The sequence below is a fragment of the Pyrus communis genome, chromosome 9 (assembly GCF_963583255.1).
Source record: "Pyrus communis chromosome 9, drPyrComm1.1, whole genome shotgun sequence".
Lineage (NCBI taxonomy): Eukaryota > Viridiplantae > Streptophyta > Magnoliopsida > Rosales > Rosaceae > Pyrus > Pyrus communis.
Genome location: NC_084811.1, coordinates 24,310,464 through 24,330,171, shown reverse-complemented (window position 1 = coordinate 24,330,171; position 19,708 = coordinate 24,310,464). Strand labels below are relative to the sequence as shown.

At 37.1% G+C, this 19,708-nt stretch overlaps 1 protein-coding gene across 1 annotated transcript; it reads left to right on the top strand.

Annotated features, from left to right (window-relative positions):
- Nucleotides 1-14,588: 14,588 nt before the first annotated feature.
- Nucleotides 14,589-18,699, top strand: LOC137745864 (protein SMAX1-LIKE 3-like). Its single transcript, XM_068485898.1, has 3 exons — nt 14,589-16,204; nt 16,635-16,884; nt 17,029-18,699. Exons 1-3 carry the CDS (start codon nt 14,985-14,987, stop codon nt 18,196-18,198), a joined length of 2,640 nt encoding a protein of 879 aa, XP_068341999.1. The 5' UTR covers nt 14,589-14,984; the 3' UTR covers nt 18,199-18,699.
- Nucleotides 18,700-19,708: the final 1,009 nt, after the last annotated feature.

Here is a 19,708-nt window from a genome sequence, read left to right as displayed (position 1 = left end):
ATATTGCTTTCTCCCACATGGCCAAGTATAGGGCAAAGATGCTCTTATTTGAAGCTCAAAAGCATAAAATGAGCGGCCCTTCTGAGTAGATAATGCCATATTTTACTTTTAATATGGCTTTATGAGAGAGTGCTTTACTTTAAGCAAAAGAAGAGCTAGAACAAGAAAAAATTTAATTAAATATTACCAACTCTCTGAATGCATTTGTGTTCCCAGAACATATATATCAAAGCAGTTGATAGTGAAAGAAGAGAAAAGATCACAAAACCCTAATTTAAGCTTTCACTTTGACACAAATCTCATGGCGTCTATACACAGATTAACAACTAGTACTTCTACAGTTATATGGACATGGCTTTTCCTTTTCTTTTCTTTTCTTTCCTTCTTTCTTTCTTTCTTTAAACCAAGTTAACCGTTACTAGTGTTTGGGAGGGGAGAGAGATAGAGAGAGACCGAGTTAGGGTGTATACTAAGTAATCGTAGATATTCCTCATCTCATTCAAACGCTCCTTTTGTAGCAATGCAGAGTGCTTGTGTTCAAATATTTGGTGGCTTTCCTTTTCTGTCTTTTTAGGCCAAGAAAGATAGAAGAAACTTTTTGACTGGGGAAAGAATAAGCTAAAGAATAAATAGTAGGAAGTTTTGGATTATCTATACCTGTATAAGCATTGTTTGGGTCCCTACCTCCCATATCATACAAACCCCATGGCATATATTTTTATGAGAAATTCTACGATCTCCTTTAAGAAAAAGATTATTGGAATCTTTTGTTTTAACAAAATTACATTATAATCGTCGATGTTTATAGTCCAATACATAATAATTGTGAGGTTATAAAATGATGTTGTTTATTACACTGTCAACATTGATTATTACACCATGAGCGTCTTGTTATAATACGTAAATTATTATTAACGAACGTCATGAAATTATCCATTATCGTTATTATGATTAATTGGTAAATTGTTAACTTATTCGTTCTTTGAATTTACTTGTTAGCTATAAAACTATTTTTTGGGGGAAGTAAAAACATTGATTTATCAATAACCTAAGTAAAGGTAGAAGAAGATTGAGGAATGAAAGGGCGGGAAGATCTCTCGTTTTTTGTGTGAGGATCTCTGTATGTACATATGTTTTAGTTTTTAATGCGATTCCCATGTATTTTGTAGTATTATTAGCTTAAACACCAGCCATGGTGGTGAGTAGTGGTTTAGCTCTCCTTTCTATGTTTCGTGCTATGGAATAAGACCAACTGATCCGGCCACCAAAAAAGCTTACACAGTGCCCACAAAAAGATACAAGTGTGACTGATCCAGCTGAACAAGGAGAGTTTATTTGATTTTAGATACTGGAAAATTGAAAATTTTACATTGTACATTCCTTACAAGTGTATTTTTCTTTCTAAATATAAAAAGTTTGGAGTGCCAATAACAATTTCCTTAGAAAATGGAAACCAGAGAAGGACGTATACACAGTTTTCTCTCACTAAATTCAAGTTTATTAACTGATGTTTATTGGAAAAGTTATCAATTTAGGTTATTTTTATGCCAAGACCTTTCTTTTTTTTTTTTTTTTTTTTTTTTTTTTTGGTTGTATTTTATGCTTTAAGATTTCTCATGTTTGTGTCAGGATGAGATCTTTGTAAATAAACCTCATGTATAACTCGTAAGCACTGTTAAAAAAAACGGCTTAGGCACTAGGCGGAGGCCGGACTATTTTTTTATTTTGGTTCTTTTTAGGTAAAAGGGGTAAAAGGGGTTGAAGATAATTTTTTATGTAAAATAAAAACTCTGGACCTTTTTTTTCTTTGAAAATAACTCTAAATACATATTTCATTTTATATATTTATTCAATTGAAGCACTTTATAATTTATACATCTTCCTATGTTGCATTTATGTTCCCAAATACGAGTGTGTGTGTGTGTATAAGTATAACTGTGTAGAGTCAGTTATTTGCCATGGTTAGTTTCTTGGTGGTTTAATCACCACGGGGTCATCATGTGGTTGTATAACACCATAAATGTCTTCTTTTTCAAGCGTAACCGGAGCTCTCATAGCTTTCCTGATTTTGAAAGGCCTCGGGGTTGACCTAATTGAGATTTGAGAACCTTTGTGGTTTAAGTTAGAAAGGCCGATGGATGTCTAGGTGACTCTTTCGGGATTTTCAGTGAGTTTATTTATAATTTTATAAAGTATAGTTTATAAATGATTTTTATTGTTGTTGTTGAATCGGATTGATTGATCAATGTGGTTAAAGGTTGATATTGTGCATCTTTGATTCATTTAAATGTTATTTGTCCTTGATTGTTGTTTTGGTTGATGGAAAACATTGTGATATATGTGAATGATGAAATAACATATGGGTGCATCGCGTATGTGGGAGATGTTTGGAATTCTGTGTTTCTTGCCAGTTAATTCCTTGAGAAATATGCAAAGCTTAACAGAAATGTGAACTACGAATGGCTTGACCTCGTCTTAGGGTACATAGATAGCCTAACATAGAGGTTAAATGCAGCTAGATATAAAAGAAAAGTTATTGCATTGTTGAACCATTGATTTGTGTTTTGTTTATGTCTCAGAGACGAGGCATGATAAGTGAATATGTACCTGATGACGTCATGTGTTGATCCTAGACGTATCTCGGGTGCATGACAACTTTAGTGGTATAAAAGTTTTGGTTTAGGTTCTTGAACCTCTACCTTAGATGGAGGAAGGCCTTTAGGAATGTGTAATTGGTACTGAAATTTCGAGGACGAAGTTTTTATATGTGGGGAAGAATGTGAAATCCCGTCCTTATATTTCACTGTTTAACTTTACGTATTGTGTATTGTGCGAAATTATTTTATTTTAGTCAACTTCAGAGTTTTAATTACTTAGTTACAAAGTTTAATTTCCAGAATTAGTCATTAAAAATTCGTAGACCTCTTGAGGTCACTTTTAGTATTTTCAGATAGAGTTTGATCTCATGAGCTCGTAGGCAAAAACTATTCGCGAATTAGATTTGTAACAAAGGAGAAAATAAGCATGTAAATTAAGGGGCAATTTTGTCTTTTGCCATTTCTATTTAAGGTGGGCTCCAGCAAGGCTGGAGTAGCCTTTCTATGTAATATCCCATATCGACCAACATAGAGGGGGTGATGTGCCTTATATGTACATGCCCACCTCCATATATCACGATACTTTTTAGGAACTCACTGGCTTCGGGTTCCATCGCAACTCTGAAGTTAAGCGAGTTCGGGTGAGAGCAATCCTAAGATGGGTGACCCATTGGGAAGTTCTCATGTGAGTTCCCAGAAACAAAACCGTGAAGGCGTGGTCGGGGCCCAAAGTGGACAATATCGTGCTACCGCGGAGTCGAGACAAGGATGTGACAGAATGGTATCAAAGCCACTCTGCCGTGTGGTGTAAGTGTGCAGACGAGGACATTGGGCCCCTAAGGGGGGTGGATTGTAACATCCCATATCGACCAACGGAGAAGGGGTGATGTGCCTTATATGTACATGCCTACCTTCATATAGCACGGGGCATTTTGGGAACTCACTGGCTTCTGGTTCCATCTGAACTCCGAAGTTAAGCAAGTTCGGGCAAGAACAATCCTAGGATGAGTGACCTACCTGGAAGTTCTCGTGTGAGTTCCTAGAAACAAAATCGTGAGGGTGTGGTCGAGGCCCATAGCGGACAATATCGTGCTACGGCGGAGTTGAGACTAGGATGTAACATTTTATTTCTGGAAAAACCCCAAATTGTGGATGACCCAGTTTTTCTCTTCTAGTCGCTAATGTGACTTGGTTGTTGGAAATTTTTCAGACGCCGTTTTGAAGCATTTTTCGGCTAAGTGAGCTCGACCACTACCTTAGGACAACTCCTCTATTTCCCACAAACACAACCCACCCAAATTCATGTTTCACGGCGAACCAAGATCGTCGACCTTGGGTTCCTTGATGGCGAATTGTCGTTTCCATCCATTTCAACATTAACCACCACCATCTAAGAAAGCTCAACCCTAGGAGCAAAATCCTACCCTCCGATCAACCATTGGTGCAGCGATGATGGCACAACGAAGCTCGACATTTCCAGCCACCTGCGTTGTTCACGACGATTTCACCATTCTTTAGCTTGTATCAGGCCCCAATGCAAGTGCAAAATTTTTTCCTCTTGTTGTGATCTTTATTCTGGTGTAATTTGGGTGATATTGGTGATGGCCAAAAATTTCGGCTAACTGTGGTCGCTGGCCACCGCGGCGAGTGGGCTCGATAACCCACTTTGTCCCCTTTAGCTAATTTTGATGCTCTGAATCCTTTTATGACATCCGTTTTGAAAATTTCAACCTTATGAAACTATTTCCGTAATTGGCCGCTACTTGACCTTTGTAAAGGCAAAGATCTAACCGTTGGATCATCACAAAATTTTAATATGTGGTTATACGTTATATTTGAGAATCTTAGAAATTTATGGATCAAAAATCCAACTTACAAATCTTCTAGATTGGATTGCTAGGGTTGTTGACCTTACATTTAACTATGTTGATCGATGGTTCTTAGCTTCTGGTCAAAATGTCTCGAACAGTTCATAAATGATGAATTTAGTATTCCTAGAGACCCTGATAGAGCCTAGTGGGCCTATCTTGGGTAGCGAGCCATACTGGGGATGTGTATCTCAATTTATGTGCAAGTAGCACCTTTATTGAGTTTTTAGATGGCAATTGTGATAATGTACAAGTGCTAGTATGAAAAGATAAGCTGAAGACCATATTAGGATTATTTCGTAGAACTTGTATGTTTTTGTGTCTAGATATTGGTTGGTTAGTGGAATCGATAATGTATATACTTGAAATTGTGATTTATGATGAACTGACGTATGAATATTTGATGTGTGATGATGTGAATGCATCATGTAGCAGTGTGGTACATGGATGGTCTTGCCTGGTTAATCCACATTAGCAGAGTCATTGCTTACCTTGTTACATTATTTCCATAAGTGGTTTCACTTGGTTAATCCTCATTGGGGAACCACACTATTGGATGCTTGCCTGTGGTCCCATCTGGTTAATCTACATTGGGGGGACTATACGCATTCCAGAAATCAATTTCGTTTAGTGGTCAAGAATCATGTTCCGCTGGTGTTTCGTTGAGTGTGCCAGATACCCTGCTTCGTCTTGATTCCTTTGAGTGATCTAGAATCGTGTTCTATTCGGATTCCGTTGAGTGGCCTAGAATCCTTTCCCGTGTCGGTTCCATTGAGTAGTTCGAAACCGTATTTCGCTAGTGTTCCGTTGAGTGGTCTGGATACCCTGCTTTGCCCGATTCCGTTGAGTGGCTAGAATCATGTTCTATTCGAATTCCGTTGAGTGGTTCGAAGTCCTTTCTTGTGACGGTTCCGTTAAGTGGTCTAGAATTGTATTTCGAAGGGTTCCATTGAGTGGTCCGGACACCCTGCTTCATCCCAATTCCATTGAGTTGACCTGTAACTATCTCCCTAGAAATATTTACTGTTCATTTGAGTCAATCTAGAATGCGGAAACATAGGAGTTGTAGGCGGCCGAACTATGCCGTTCTAGTCCTAGTTTAAGTGTATATATGAACTCGATTTGAGAACTCTTATGGTTTGAGTTAGAAAGGCCAATGGATGTCTAGATGACTTTTTCAGGATTTTCAATGAGTTTATTTATAATTTTAAAAAGTATGGTTTATGAATGATTTTTATTTTGTTGTTGAATCAGATTGGTTGATCAAAAGGTTATATTGTGCACCTTTGAATCATTTAAATGTTATTTGTAGTTGATTGAAGTTTTGGTTGATGGAAAACATTGTGAGATATGTGAATGATGAAATAACATATAGGTGCAACACGTATGTGGGAGATATCTGGAATTCTATGTTTCTTGCCAATTAATTCCTTGAGAAATATGTAGAGCTTAGCATAAAGGTGAACTACGAATAGCTTGATCCCGTCTTAGGTTATGTAAACCATCCAACACAAAGGTTAGATGCATCCATGATATAAAAAGAAAATTTACCACGTTGTTGAATCATTGATTTCTGTCACTTTATGTTTTTGGCATAATGTTTTAAAATATTGATACGAGAATTAACGTTAAATAGTGAGGTGACATAGAGTTTATAGAAAATTCCACCTTGAGAGTCCCCTTATCATTTCTTATATGTTATTTGTTTTTGAAATGAAAAAAACGAATTGGAGAGGTACAAAAGCTCAACTTTATGTAATAAAGTTGAATTGTAGAGGAAGGAATGTCTGAGAGTTGTTATTAATCCCCATGCTTGATGCAACATATGCATTTAAAGCGTCAAGCTCATCAGCTGTAGCTTTGTTTGTTGTATATCCATAAAAATATGTAGAACTAAAATGGTGGGACGCTTTAAGCTTTATTCCATGTCTTTGAGTCTGGAAGAAAAATCGTATACAGTTCGCGATTCCTTGAGACACATAGTCCCCATTCTCCTTTCAGGTCCTCGATTTTGGCGGATCCATATACATATCAGAGCTCTCCGATCCGTTCTCATGTCCAAAAACAAAACAAGAAAAATACTCTCCCTAATATAAACCTTATGACCTAATCATGCGTAAATAAATATCATGATCAATAATGTTTGATTACTACTGAATTATTTATCCTCGTGTGGCACCAATATATAATGAAATTATAGACGTTAAGATTACTCGCGAGTTAATTAATGATAATTGTTAAACAAGGATGGGATTGTCTTTAGAGATCGATCATTTGCTCATCTGCTGTACTGCAGGCACCTAGCAAAGTAAATTTAGACCACTTTTCTTTAATTAGTTTGTCGCTGCAGTTCAAAATTCATTAGTTGGTTGTTTTAGATTTTTGGATAGTAGCTAGCTATCTTTACATCCAAAAAGAGAAAAAGGAAGAGAAAGAGCTAGCTGAAATCACCAGCTGGAATTTGGTAATTGAATTATGCCATAGACTAATATACTTAAAGATGGATAAATGTTTATTGTGAAGGAAGTTGGAAGTTGCATCATAATATCAATTGGTAATATAGAGATTAGCTCAACTCCTTATAAATGCATGCAAGGTCTCTCAACTTTCTTACGTGGCGCCACTCAAGCCAAACACATGCAAGGTCCTCGAATGCTGTCTCACGTGTACTAACACTTAAGCCAAACACATGAACATCACAATTCGAGTGACGTCAATCAGTCAATGTGAAAGACCACTCCACATCCTCTTACATTCCATGTGGTGACACTCAAGCCAAGCATGTGGACAACAAATATCGGGTGATATGGAGCTCGTGTATCTATTAGACTTTTACACGTAGGCCAATTTGTTTTGTACCATGAAGGAAATTGAGTTCCACCATAAAACTAATTAACAATATGAAGACTAGCTCAACTCCTTCTAAGCATATCAAGGTCTCTTACCTTTCCTATATAATACAACCCTTCACATTTTCACATAGGATGATGCTATCCACATACCTATTTTTTACCTCCCAAATACCCCCTGTTAATTTCTTTCATATGATCCGATTGCCGAAAATTAAGTGGTGCGTATAGAAGATAAAAAGGATGTGTGGATAGCAGTACTTTTTCACATATTATAATTACTAGACTGTGGGCCTTGCCTTAGAATATCACACTTTTATTTGTTGAAAATTCAAGCTGAAAAACTATATAGTCGCAACCTTACTAGCCACTCTAGAACCTTTACCCCCAAAACCCCAACTTTAAAAGCATCTATGTCGCTGGTCCCGTGCTTTAGCTTGGGGCTAGCGACAACCATTCTCCCCTTCTAAAATCCTTCTTCCTCTCGTCTACTTTCCTTCCCACCCACACTGTTTCCACCCTCAATCTTCCCTTCTATGCACACTGCCGCCTCTGCCCCATTTTCTTCTTAGCTTTTCGCCCACCCCGTGCCTTGTCATTATTGATGCTAAACGAGGATCTAACAAGGGATGGTGGCATACTAGGGTTTTTACAAGGAACCCGGATTTGCAGTGCAACGAAGGTACATGAGACTTTCCCGGTCATGTCGGATCTCTGGGTTCTGGTGTAGTTAACAATCAAATACTGAACCCTAGGTTTGTCAAACCCCAAGTCCAATCAATCTCTAGGTTCTGGTGTACCTAATAATGAGTAAAGAAAAGAGATACTAGAGACTTTCCTACCAAACTCGGGTCTTGAGTTCCTCGCAAGGTTTTCACCTTGAGTTGAGACGATCCGTGGTTTTTGTTAGAATTGTATTTGATGGTGGGTCGGTTATTAACAAAGTATCAAGAATGCAAAAAATACGCTATGAACACTATGACTGTTTAGAGCCTAAGCTACTAAGCTTAACAAACTCTATCCACAGTTTCAACTGTCTAACTAACTATTGATAAGCTGGAATGATGAGCAGGCATATGTATGTAGTCAACATCCCTCCTCAATCTAAGCTAGGAGCTAGGATTTCCTAGCTTTAGATTGTAACAGTGCTTAAGAAAAGAAGGACTATGTAACCTCTTGGTTAGAATGTCTACAATTTGTTCTTCTGTAAGAATATAGAGAACCTTAAGATCCCCTTTTTGCACTTTTTCCCTTACAAAATGATAGTCTGTATCGAGGTGCTTTATTTTGGAATGGAAGACAGGATTAGAACTCACTTTTATGGCATAAATGTTGCCACAGTGTATTACTAGAGGTTGAGGCATTGCACATTTCAAATATCTGAGAATCTGTCTTACCCAAGCTATATCTACAACTATGTGATCAAGAGCTTTACATTCAGCCTCTGTAGAGTTCCTGGACATAAATGCTTGTTTCTTTGATTGCCATGAAACTGGATTTGCTCCAAGATAGACAATGTAACCTATAACATATCTCCTTGTATTGAGATCTACAGCCCAATCAGAGTCTAAGAAAGCTATAAGAAGTGGTTGTGAATCTGCATAATACACAATTCCACTATGCATTGTTCCTTGCATATATCTTACAATCCTTTTTACAGCACCAAAATGTATCTCAGTTGGAGAATTCATGTATTGATTGCAAATGCAATGTCTGGCCTTGTAAAGGTCAAGTATTGTAGAGACCATACAATGCTTTTGTAAGGACTGGAATCAGTAAGTGGAGTGCCCTCTGAAACCAATAATTGATTATGACGTTTAAAAAGGGGTAGCAGCTGGTTAACAAGAATCCATTCCTAATTTATTGAATAAGATCCTTTATATACTTTGCTTGATGAACAAAAATATCATTATTTGATTTGTATTGAATCTGTAAACCAAGAAAGTAGGTGAGCTTTCCCAAATCTTTCAAGTTAAACACTGTAGACAACTCTTGAACCACATTTTGAACTTTAACTGAGCTTGATCCAATCAAAATAACATCATCCACATATAACAACAAGATGATTATATCTGCATAATCTGTTTTCATAAACAAGCTTGTATCTGAGACTGATGCAGTGAACCTTATTGCTAGTGAGTAGTTTGTAAACTTTGAATTCCAGACTCTGGGTGCCTGTTTTAATCCATACAGTGACTTCAACAACTTACAAACATGAGTTGGCTGACTGGGATCCACAAAACCTTGTGGTTGCTTCATGTATACCTCATCCTGCAACTTTTCATGCAGAAATGCATTCTTTATATCAAGTTATTTCAAATCCCACCTATTCATAGTAGCTAATGTGATAATAATCCTCACAGTTGTATGCCAAACAACTGGACTAAAAGTATCATAATAGTCAATTTCATGTTCTTGTGAAAAACCTTGAGCTACAAATCTTGCCTTGTATCTTGAAATACTACCATCAAGGTTCTTTTTCACCTTGTACACTCACTTGCTACCAACTCTGGACTATTTTTAGGAGGAGTTACTAGTGTCGAAGTACCTTGAGCTCGAAGAGAATCATACTCTTCTTGCATTGCATTTTTCCAGTGAGACATGGATGCTGCTTTTCTGAAACATGATGGTTCAACTGAATCTATAATTTCAGAAAGAAAAGATAACCCTTAAACAAATGAATCTTCATATATAACTTGTAAGCTTTGAAGTTCAAGACAAAAAGCTACTAATGCTGCATAATTCTTTCTTTCTATAGCACCAGTTCTCAACCTTGTTTGAATTACATTGTCTGATATTGTAGTTGAGCGAAGTGAAAACTCATAAGATGAATTAGTTAATGGAAAGACAGGGAAAATTACTTCAAGTTGTGAATTGTGATAGACAGGCAACATTGGAGAAGTACCAATTGATGTACCAGAATGATGGTGATGGGATTGTTATCTTGATGTAAATTGTGAATACCATTGTTGTGTGAAGTTGAAGTTGAATTTCCAGCACTTAATTCTTGTGATTCACTTGCTTGAACTGATGTACTATCATAATCATTCTGTACTTCTATATCTTGGCCTACATAATCATTTCCACCAAAAGATGACATCTTTATCACAATTGGAACTGAATAACACTGTGAACTGCATTGTTGTGATTCTGTGCAATTCTGCATCTCTGTGACTGATTTTACTTTGTATGGAAAGACTTCCTCATTGTGAATAACATGTCTTGATATGATTATCTTAATATAACCAAGAAATACACATTAAGTTGACCTTCACTGTAGTTTATTTTCATTATATGGTCTTAAAAATGGATAAACTGCAGTACCAAACACTTTTAACTTTTGAATTTTAGGTTCTATTCCAAAGAGTACCTGATATGGTGGCTTCATACTTAAATTTTTGCTTGGCATCCTATTAATGAGAAATGTAGCATGTGTGCAAGCATGATACCAAAATTTGAGTTGGTAAATTTGCTGTAGTTAACAATGTCACAACAGTTTCAATTACATGTCTATGTTTCCTCTCAGCAAGTCCATTTTGTTGGGGAGTTTAAGGACAAGATATCATATGACTAATTCCTTTATCCTCTAGAAAATCAATAAATGCCTTACTTAAAAATTCTCCCCCTCCATCAGACTATAAACACTTGATTGCAGTATTGAATTGATTCAGAATAAAAGCATGAAACTTCACAAATAATTCAAAAGCTTGTGATTTATTGTTCATGGGAAATATCCAGAGAAACCTAGAGTATTCATCTACGAAACTAATATAGTACCTATACCATTGTACATACACTTTTGGAGATGGTCCCCATCCATCAGTATGTATGTTCTCAAATAAAAAAGTAGCTCTAGATTGTTTTACAGGAAAAGGTTGCCTAGTGATTTTACCACTAATACAAGAAGAACATAAGGCCTGTCAATAATCTACACTAACTGTAACATTTGACTTCTTTAACATTGCAACAAGAACTTCCTCAGATGGATGTCCTAACCTTTGATGCCACACTGAAACTTGAATCTTTTGCCCCAGAAAAGCTGAACATCTTCCCAATCTTGCAGCAAATGACATGGCAAACACATTTACTGGTATTGTAAATAGATCCGCACCATCACTCTTTCCTTGGTAAAGTATTTTCCTTGTTGCCTTGTCCTGTATAAAGAACATAGTATCATCACAAATAAACCAACAACCATTATCCTTTCATATTTTTTTAACAGATAACAAGTTGACAGTAATTTTAAGTACATAAAGCACATTTCTCAATATTATATCATTATGAGGCATATATATTGAAGTTGAACCACAATGAGTAACTGATAAACCTGTACCATTCCCAATGGTGATCTTCTCATCACCAATGTATGGAGTAACATTATTGAGATGGTTTAGATTGGCAATCATGTGATGAGTAGCCCCTATGTCAATGATCTAATTATCTTCAATAGAAAAACCATGTTCATTTTCATTTGAAAACATAGAACTAGCAGCTTCATTTGATTCAATGTTTGTCTGAGCAGTCATCGCAAGATAAGGTGGTGGTGGATTACCTTAATAAGCATAGCTGTTCCTATGATAGCATTCAAGAGCAATATACCCTTTTTTCCCACAAATTTGGCACATCAAAGGACCAGAACTATGTGCATTCCCATTATCAAACCTGTAATAACAGTTTGGTGCAGTGTGCCCTCTTTTTAAGCATATCTGACACTCAGGTGAGAAGATTTAAAGTTGGTATTTCCAACCCAATTTAACTTAGAGTAACCATTTGAATTCCTATTACCAGAGAAAGAACCCTCATTTCCATAATTATTGCCATATATAATAGCTACTACTTCCACCCTGAGGAGTTTTTCCATTACCAGAATAGCTATTATTTCCATTACCAAAGTAGTTGTTATTACTCCCATTTCCATTTATGTTATTAAACCCTGAAGAAGAATTCTTGAAACTGTTATTCCCATCACTAAACTTCTTGAAGTTGTTGTTGTTACCATTTCTGGTATTAAAATTGTTGTTGCCATTCCTGTTACTTCCATTTCCCATAAAACCAGTACCACCTTGAAAATTATTCCCAAATTGATCTCCATTATATCCTCCTTGCATCCCTTGTGTATTTGAGCTTTCACCATGTAAATAGCCCTGATATCTCTAAGAGTTAGACCTTTCACCTTGTACACACATTGCAACAAGAAGTTGAGCCCTGAAATCTTTTAGAGACAAAGTTGTATCCCTTTCCAAAATCACTGTACTAATCATTTCAAAATCTGTAGATAAACCAGATAAAACAGCAATCATCAAATCATTATCTGGGATGGTTGATCCCTTATATTCTTCAACCTCATCAAGAACTTATCCATAGATTCCCCTCATTTTTGTGTTGTATGTAATTCAGTCTTTAACTGATTAACTCGAATTACTGAAATCGATGCAAACCTTTCTTGTAAACATGTCCAAGCTTCATGAGATGTCATGCACCCAATGATATGCTCCATAGCCTCATCAGACAGAGTGGCAATAAGCAAACTTAGCAATGTCATATCCTTCCTCACCCATTCTTTGTAAGTTGCAGTAATTTCCTTTGTTACACCAGTTTTTGTATGAATCACAAAATTGGGTGGACAAGGAGCTTCTCCAAGAAAGAAATCAAACAAATCATATCCCCTTAATACTGACTGGAATTGATAGCTCTACTTAACAAAATTATCATCCTGTAGCTTTACAGTTAACATTCCCAACAACCCTTCAATCTTGACACCTGAATCAGCCATTGTATTAATTCAGCAAGCACAATCAACCTTACTATCAAGAAATCTAAGATTGGACACTACAAACAAGTTGAATATTTGCAAGAAACCTTCAAACACTTCTGGCGAATAAATATCAACTTTTGTGAGTAAATCGCACCAAGAATTCTTCAAACACTTTTGGCTATCGGCCTTTCTGAAGTGAAAAATATAAAAGGCAAATGGCTTTCAGCCTTTCTATCCCAACAAACACCTCATTGCTCTATAAACTTCCATAATTGCGAACACTTATAGTTATCGGCCTCTAACAATTATACAAATTGAAGCAAAAAACTTTCACTGCAACATTCCATCAAACACTTAGAGCGCGAAATTCCAGAAACACTGCAAACCTGACAACTTTGCTTTCTCGAATCTGCACCAGAACTGGAACAATCTTGATCGAAGATCTTCAGCTCCTTTCAGAGCACAAATCAGCGGAAGTAGGCCGCCAAGAACCAACTCGACTATGATACCATATTAACAAAGTATCAAGAATGTAGAAAATACACTATGACTGTTTAGAGAGAGAGAAGTTTGATTGTATTAATAGTGAATGGATCAATCTTACAACTATCAGAATACAGTTTATATAGCTATCAAAGTTAGCTTGCAGCCTAAGCTACTAAGCTTAAAAGACTCGATAACAACTTAACAAACTCTATCCATAGTCTCAACTGTCTAAGTAACTATTGATGAGCTGGCATAGGTATATAGTCAACATCGGTTACATGAATCCACCTTTACAACTTGTTTCCATGAATGAATTGCTCTCCTTGATTGAATAATGTGGCAGTGTTGCTTACCTAGGCCGATCTATGGTAGCTTGATGCGGTCTCGCTCAGTAGCGATGATTTTTGTGTGTCTAGTATAAGCTTTTTGCATCTATTGTTTATTGCCACAAATTTGTATTAGCGGCGGTCTTGTGTTTATTGTTTGTAGTAGCCGTATATGGGTTTTTTTTATTGCGTTTATTTGAGAAAATTATCCCTAGAACAATGTATTGGTCATTGGAGAAATCACACCCATGTAGCACACGCTGTAATCTTTTTCTTTGGTTAATGAAAATCTCTATCTTTTCTTGTAAAAAAAAGAGACAAAAACTAGACTGTGAATCTGGATGATAAATACTCAACGAATAATTTTTGTGATCAATAGTTAAAATTTACTGTCAACTTTTAAATATGTTTGGTAAAAGAAAATTTCCAACCAAAGATTGTAGCATATATAATATGGAAGAGGTGTTTATTTCTAGTTTAGTACCCTATCATTAATGTTTATTATTTAACAAATTCTTTTGCATAAAAAGAGAGCGACGCACTTCGAAATGAATACCATATCTTTTATCAAATTTGATGTGTGATAGAATTAAAGAGAGAAGGCAAAGCTGAGTTGCCTTTGATACTTAACATTAGAGTCCTGCTTAATTGTCTGCACATGCATTCCACTTTCCACTACAAAATCGACTTTGGACCCCAATTTTTACCTCACCTACAAGAAAAGCACCATCCCACTCTCCCATAAATTTCACGCCCAATTTGCCTTCACTCTCTTTCCTATCTCTCTCTAGATCTTCTTGTGTATCCTCCTCTCTCTCTCTCTCTCTCTCTCTCTCTCTCTCATGATCATCTAGATCACTAGATAACAAAGTCTCACTGCTACTGCACTTCATATATAACTGATCTAGCTACACATAACTGAGTTCCAACACTCCTTAGTCTCTTTCAAAATCCATCTCACTTCTTTCTTTCTCCTCTAAGCACTGATCACCAGGCCATGAACCTATAATCTCAACAAGTACTCTCTCTACAGATTCACCATCGAATTTAACCTTCCGTTTCTTATAATTAAAGCAGGTAGTTGGTGATCATAAGAGTTGAAGATGAGAGCAGGAGGTTGCACGCTTCAACAAGGTCTAACCACAGAGGCTGCAAACATATTAAAGCAAGCAGTAACCCTAGCAAGGCATCGTGGCCATGCCCAAGTAACTCCTCTCCATGTTGCAAGCACCATGCTTTCTTCTTCAACAGGCCTGTTGCGAACCGCTTGCCTTCAATCACACTCTCACCCTCTCCAATGCAAAGCCCTTGAGCTTTGCTTCAATGTTGCCCTCAATCGCCTCCCGGCTTCTAATTCTAGCCCCATGTTGGGCTCTCACCCCCAACACCCTTCCATCTCCAACGCCTTGGTTGCAGCTTTCAAGCGTGCTCAAGCTCACCAAAGGCGTGGTTCAATTGAGAACCAGCAGCAGCCCCTCCTAGCTGTGAAAATAGAGTTGGAGCAACTCATAATTTCCATCTTAGATGATCCAAGTGTTAGTAGAGTCATGAGAGAAGCTGGGTTTTCTAGTACCCAAGTGAAAAGCAATGTAGAACAAGCTGTCTCATTAGAAATATGTAATTCCCAAGCACCTTCTGTGAGTAGCAAGTCCAAGGAAAGCAATAGTAATCTAGTAGTCAACCCTCATCAGTTTCCTTCAATTGGTAGTCAAATTGGAGTAATCAAAGATAGCAAGCCAGTGCTGCCTTATGATCTAAGTGTTAGGAATGAGGATGTGGCATGTGTTATAGAGAATTTAGTGAACAAAAGAAGGAAAAGTATTGTGGTTGTGGGAGAGTGTCTTGCTAGTGTTGAGGGTGTGGTTAGAGGAGTGATGGAAAAAGTTGAGAGGGGAGATGTTGAGGCTTTGAGAGAGGTGAAATTCAGAAACCTTACTCCCTCCTCTTTTAGACATCTGTCTAGAGTAGAGGTTGAGCAGAAGCTTGGAGAACTCAAAAGCCTAGTGAGAAGCTGTGTGACCAAAGGTGTTATCTTGTATGTTGGAGATCTCAAGTGGACTAGCGAATATAGGGCCAGTAGTTCAAGTGATCAGGGAAGGGGGTATTATTGTCCTGTGGAACACATGATCATGGAGCTTGGGAACTTGCTTTGTGGCATTAGCAATGGAGACCTTCAGAATGGGAGGCTTTGGATTGTGGGGATGGCTACTTTCCAAACTTACATGAGATGTAAATCTGGCCATCCATCTCTGGAGACTGTTTGGGGTATTCATCCTCTTACAATTCCCTCTGGCAGCCTGAGACTGAGTCTTGTCACTGACAGGTATAAATTTAGCAGCTAACCAATTAGTAAAGTTAATTAAAAACATACAAAATTTTTGCATACTTTTATTTCATCTCACTTACTCTCTTTTTAAAAATGTTCATGTATTCTTATAATTTTAAATCTTCGCATCCGTTTATCTCGAGGAAGATGTGCAAATTATTCACTAAGTTTCTTTTTTCTTTTTCCCTTTTAGAAATTAATGAACCTCTCTATTCTCTAAGTTACCATGCACCTTTTTCTTATCTTCCTTTTTAATTAGATGGGGAATGGTGAACAAGGAGCGCTTCAACATTTATTCAGACTCCTCTTTTAAGTTTTTCACTGTATCTCTTGTTAATTACAGTCTTTAGCGGTACCCATTCTCCTTGAATACTATATGTAGTCAGGTTATTGTTCTTATTAACATCAACTTTACTTGTATTTACAGCCATGATTTACAGAGTTATCAGTCTACAAGTAAGATAGCTGAAACTGGAAGCAACAAGCAAATGCTTGAAGGTGGAGATCAGAAGCAGCTCACTTGTTGCGCAGAATGCTCTGCCAAGTTTGAAGCCGAAGCTCGAAATTTACAACAAAGCAGCAGCATTTGCAACAGTGAATCCACCACCTCAAGCCTTCCTGCATGGCTCCAACAGTACAAAAACGAGAACAAAGCACTAAGCAGTACTAATGATCAGGTTCTAATAATAACATATCTCAACCTCTTCAGCTTATTCATAATTACCTAGCTACATTTATATGGCCCATCTAGCACTAATACAATTACTCCAAAACTAACTTTTTCCTTTGCAAATATCTCGTTTTCTTTTTTTTGTATACAGAACTCTGTCACAATTTCAGACCTTTGCAAAAAGTGGAACTCCATTTGCGGTTCAATGCACCAACAACATTCCAATAATTCCTCTGAGAAAACCCTCACATTAATCTCTTCACTCTCGCCCTCTTCCTCTACTTCCAACTTTTCATATGAGCAACAACAACAAAACCCTAATTTACACCACCAGCATCAGTCATGGAGGCACCAACATTTCTGGATATCTGGATCTAATTGCAACAAGGCTGTTGATGATCAGCTCAGTTTGAGAATGTACATTCCAGAGAATAATACTAGTGCAAAACAACCACTTTCATCAAATCCCAATTCTACCCCTACTTCAGCCTCATCTAGTGATATTGTCATGGAAACTGATGAGTATATCCAGAGGTTCAAGGAGCTCAATGCCGAAAACCTCAAAATCCTATGCAGCGCACTGGAGAGCAAAGTTCCATGGCAGAAGGATATATTTCCTGAAATTGCAAGCACAATCTTGAAATGTAGGTCTGGCATGGTGAGAAGAAAAGGGAAGAAGATGGGAAGTTACAATGATGGCACAAAAGAGGAAACGTGGTTGTTCTTTCAGGGGGTTGATATGGAAGCTAAGTTAAAAGTTGCAAGGGAGTTGGCTAGGCTTGTTTTCGGTTCTCAAACCAACCTCACTTCCATTGCGCTAAGCAGTTTCTCATCGACTCGAGCTGATTCGACTGAGGACTGCAGGAACAAGAGATCGAGAGATGAGCAAAGTTGCAGTTATGTCGAAAGATTTGCTGACGCTGTGTCTTTTAATCCCCATAGGGTGTTTTTAGTTGAAGATGTGGAGCAAGCGGACTACTGCTCTCAAATGGGGTTTAAGAGAGCAATTGAACGAGGACGAATAACCAATTCATGTGGCGAAGAAGTTGGTCTTGGAGATGCTATCATTATTTTGAGCTGTGAAAGCTTTAGCTCGAGATCAAGAGCTTGCTCTCCTCCTATCAAGCAAAAATTATCAGAAGGGCTAAATGAAGAAGATAATAGGGATATTGCTCCTTTAGAGGAAACAAGCCCTTGTGTGTCTCTCGATTTGAACATTTCCTTTGATGACGATGATCATTCCGAGTATCAATCGATTGATGACATTGGTCTTCTTGAATCTGTCGATAGGCGCATTGTTTTCAAAATTCAAGAGGTGTGAAAAAATGGAAGGAAGGAACAGAAAATAGTTTGATGGTTTTTTCTTTTGAAGTGTCTTTTTGCTTCTTTTCGAAACTTTTATTTTGTTTAGTATGTTTTTAGTTCTTAGGGTTGGAGATTAAAAGATTTTCCTTTTATGTATAACTACTTGTACATTATGATCCATGATTTTCCTGTAACAGATTGGTGGTCGATTTTATTTTCATAATTTTCTTTGTTTTATTTATTTAATTACTTTGTGTGAAGGCATCCTTGAATTTTTACCATCAGGCATGGAATTTCTGCCAAGTAACTAGGAATAGGGTTCTTGTGCATGTACCAATCGAGTTTAGAAGAGAGTGGAATGCTCTAGATTTGGCCCGTCTATCACAATTGTACGTACTATGTTTATGATGCCTAGTTATTCCCGTTGCTGAAATATTTGACAATTATGGCAACGATGTTTGAGGATAAGACGACCACTTGTATGATGAACATTTGGATTTGGTATAAGTTGGGGATATCTAATCCTTGTTAAATAGGTACGGAACAAATTAATAGTATGGTATCAACTAACCAATGTAAGGGTCCGTTTGAGAGTGGTTTGGAAGGGACGTAATCTCGAAAGCACATTCTATATAATTTATCATAATTTCTTTTGAGGAGAAGTATATCTATATAAGTAATGCTAGGGAGACTAAATTTGCAAACTAAATAACATGAAAGTTGGTGATTGGATTATTACTTAATTGTTGATAAACATGCTCATTTCTATTAGTGACATCTCATTTGGTTTGCTAATTTAGTCTACAAATTTAATCTCCTTAGCATTACTCTATCTATATACTTCAGAAGTAATTTTCGAGCTAATATTAATTAGGAATAACAATTGTATGTCCCCGGCCCCTCTTTATTTTTCTTGAGAAGAAAAATGAAAGACAAAATCTTAAAACATAAGCATCCCTACTCCCTCCCATCCCTCTTGCTTGGAAGAAAGGTGTTCTTCCTTTATGTAGCTTATCAGAAAGGTTTCGCGCGTCTCTGCGGTCAGAGGCGCTCATTACGTATGTCTCCTATCGGTCAAGAAGGCCAACATGGACGCCAACGGCCAGTCGTTAGGTATCGCCTACGCCGTCTGTACCATTTCAACCATGGTGGTGAGCTTGTGGAGAAAAAAGAATAATTAATGAAGTTGGTGTGTATACGTAAAAAAGTGTGTTTTACTGTCACACTCACACACATGCATGTTGGGTAAAGAAATAGCATTTAAGTGTCGGTCACACACATTGAGCAATGAAATGTAATTAGATGAAGAACAAATTAATTTGTGAAATATATATATATATATATATATAAGTTTATAACAATTGGGAGTTAGGAGTTGGAGTTGAGCCACACAATGAACTAATAATTTGATATCGAATTCGCCATTTATAAGAGCCAAACTTAAAATTTTGCACTCACAATTAGAAAAAAATATTATGTTTAAACATTAATAGTAATTTGTTCATTTGTTCTCCATTTCCATGTCT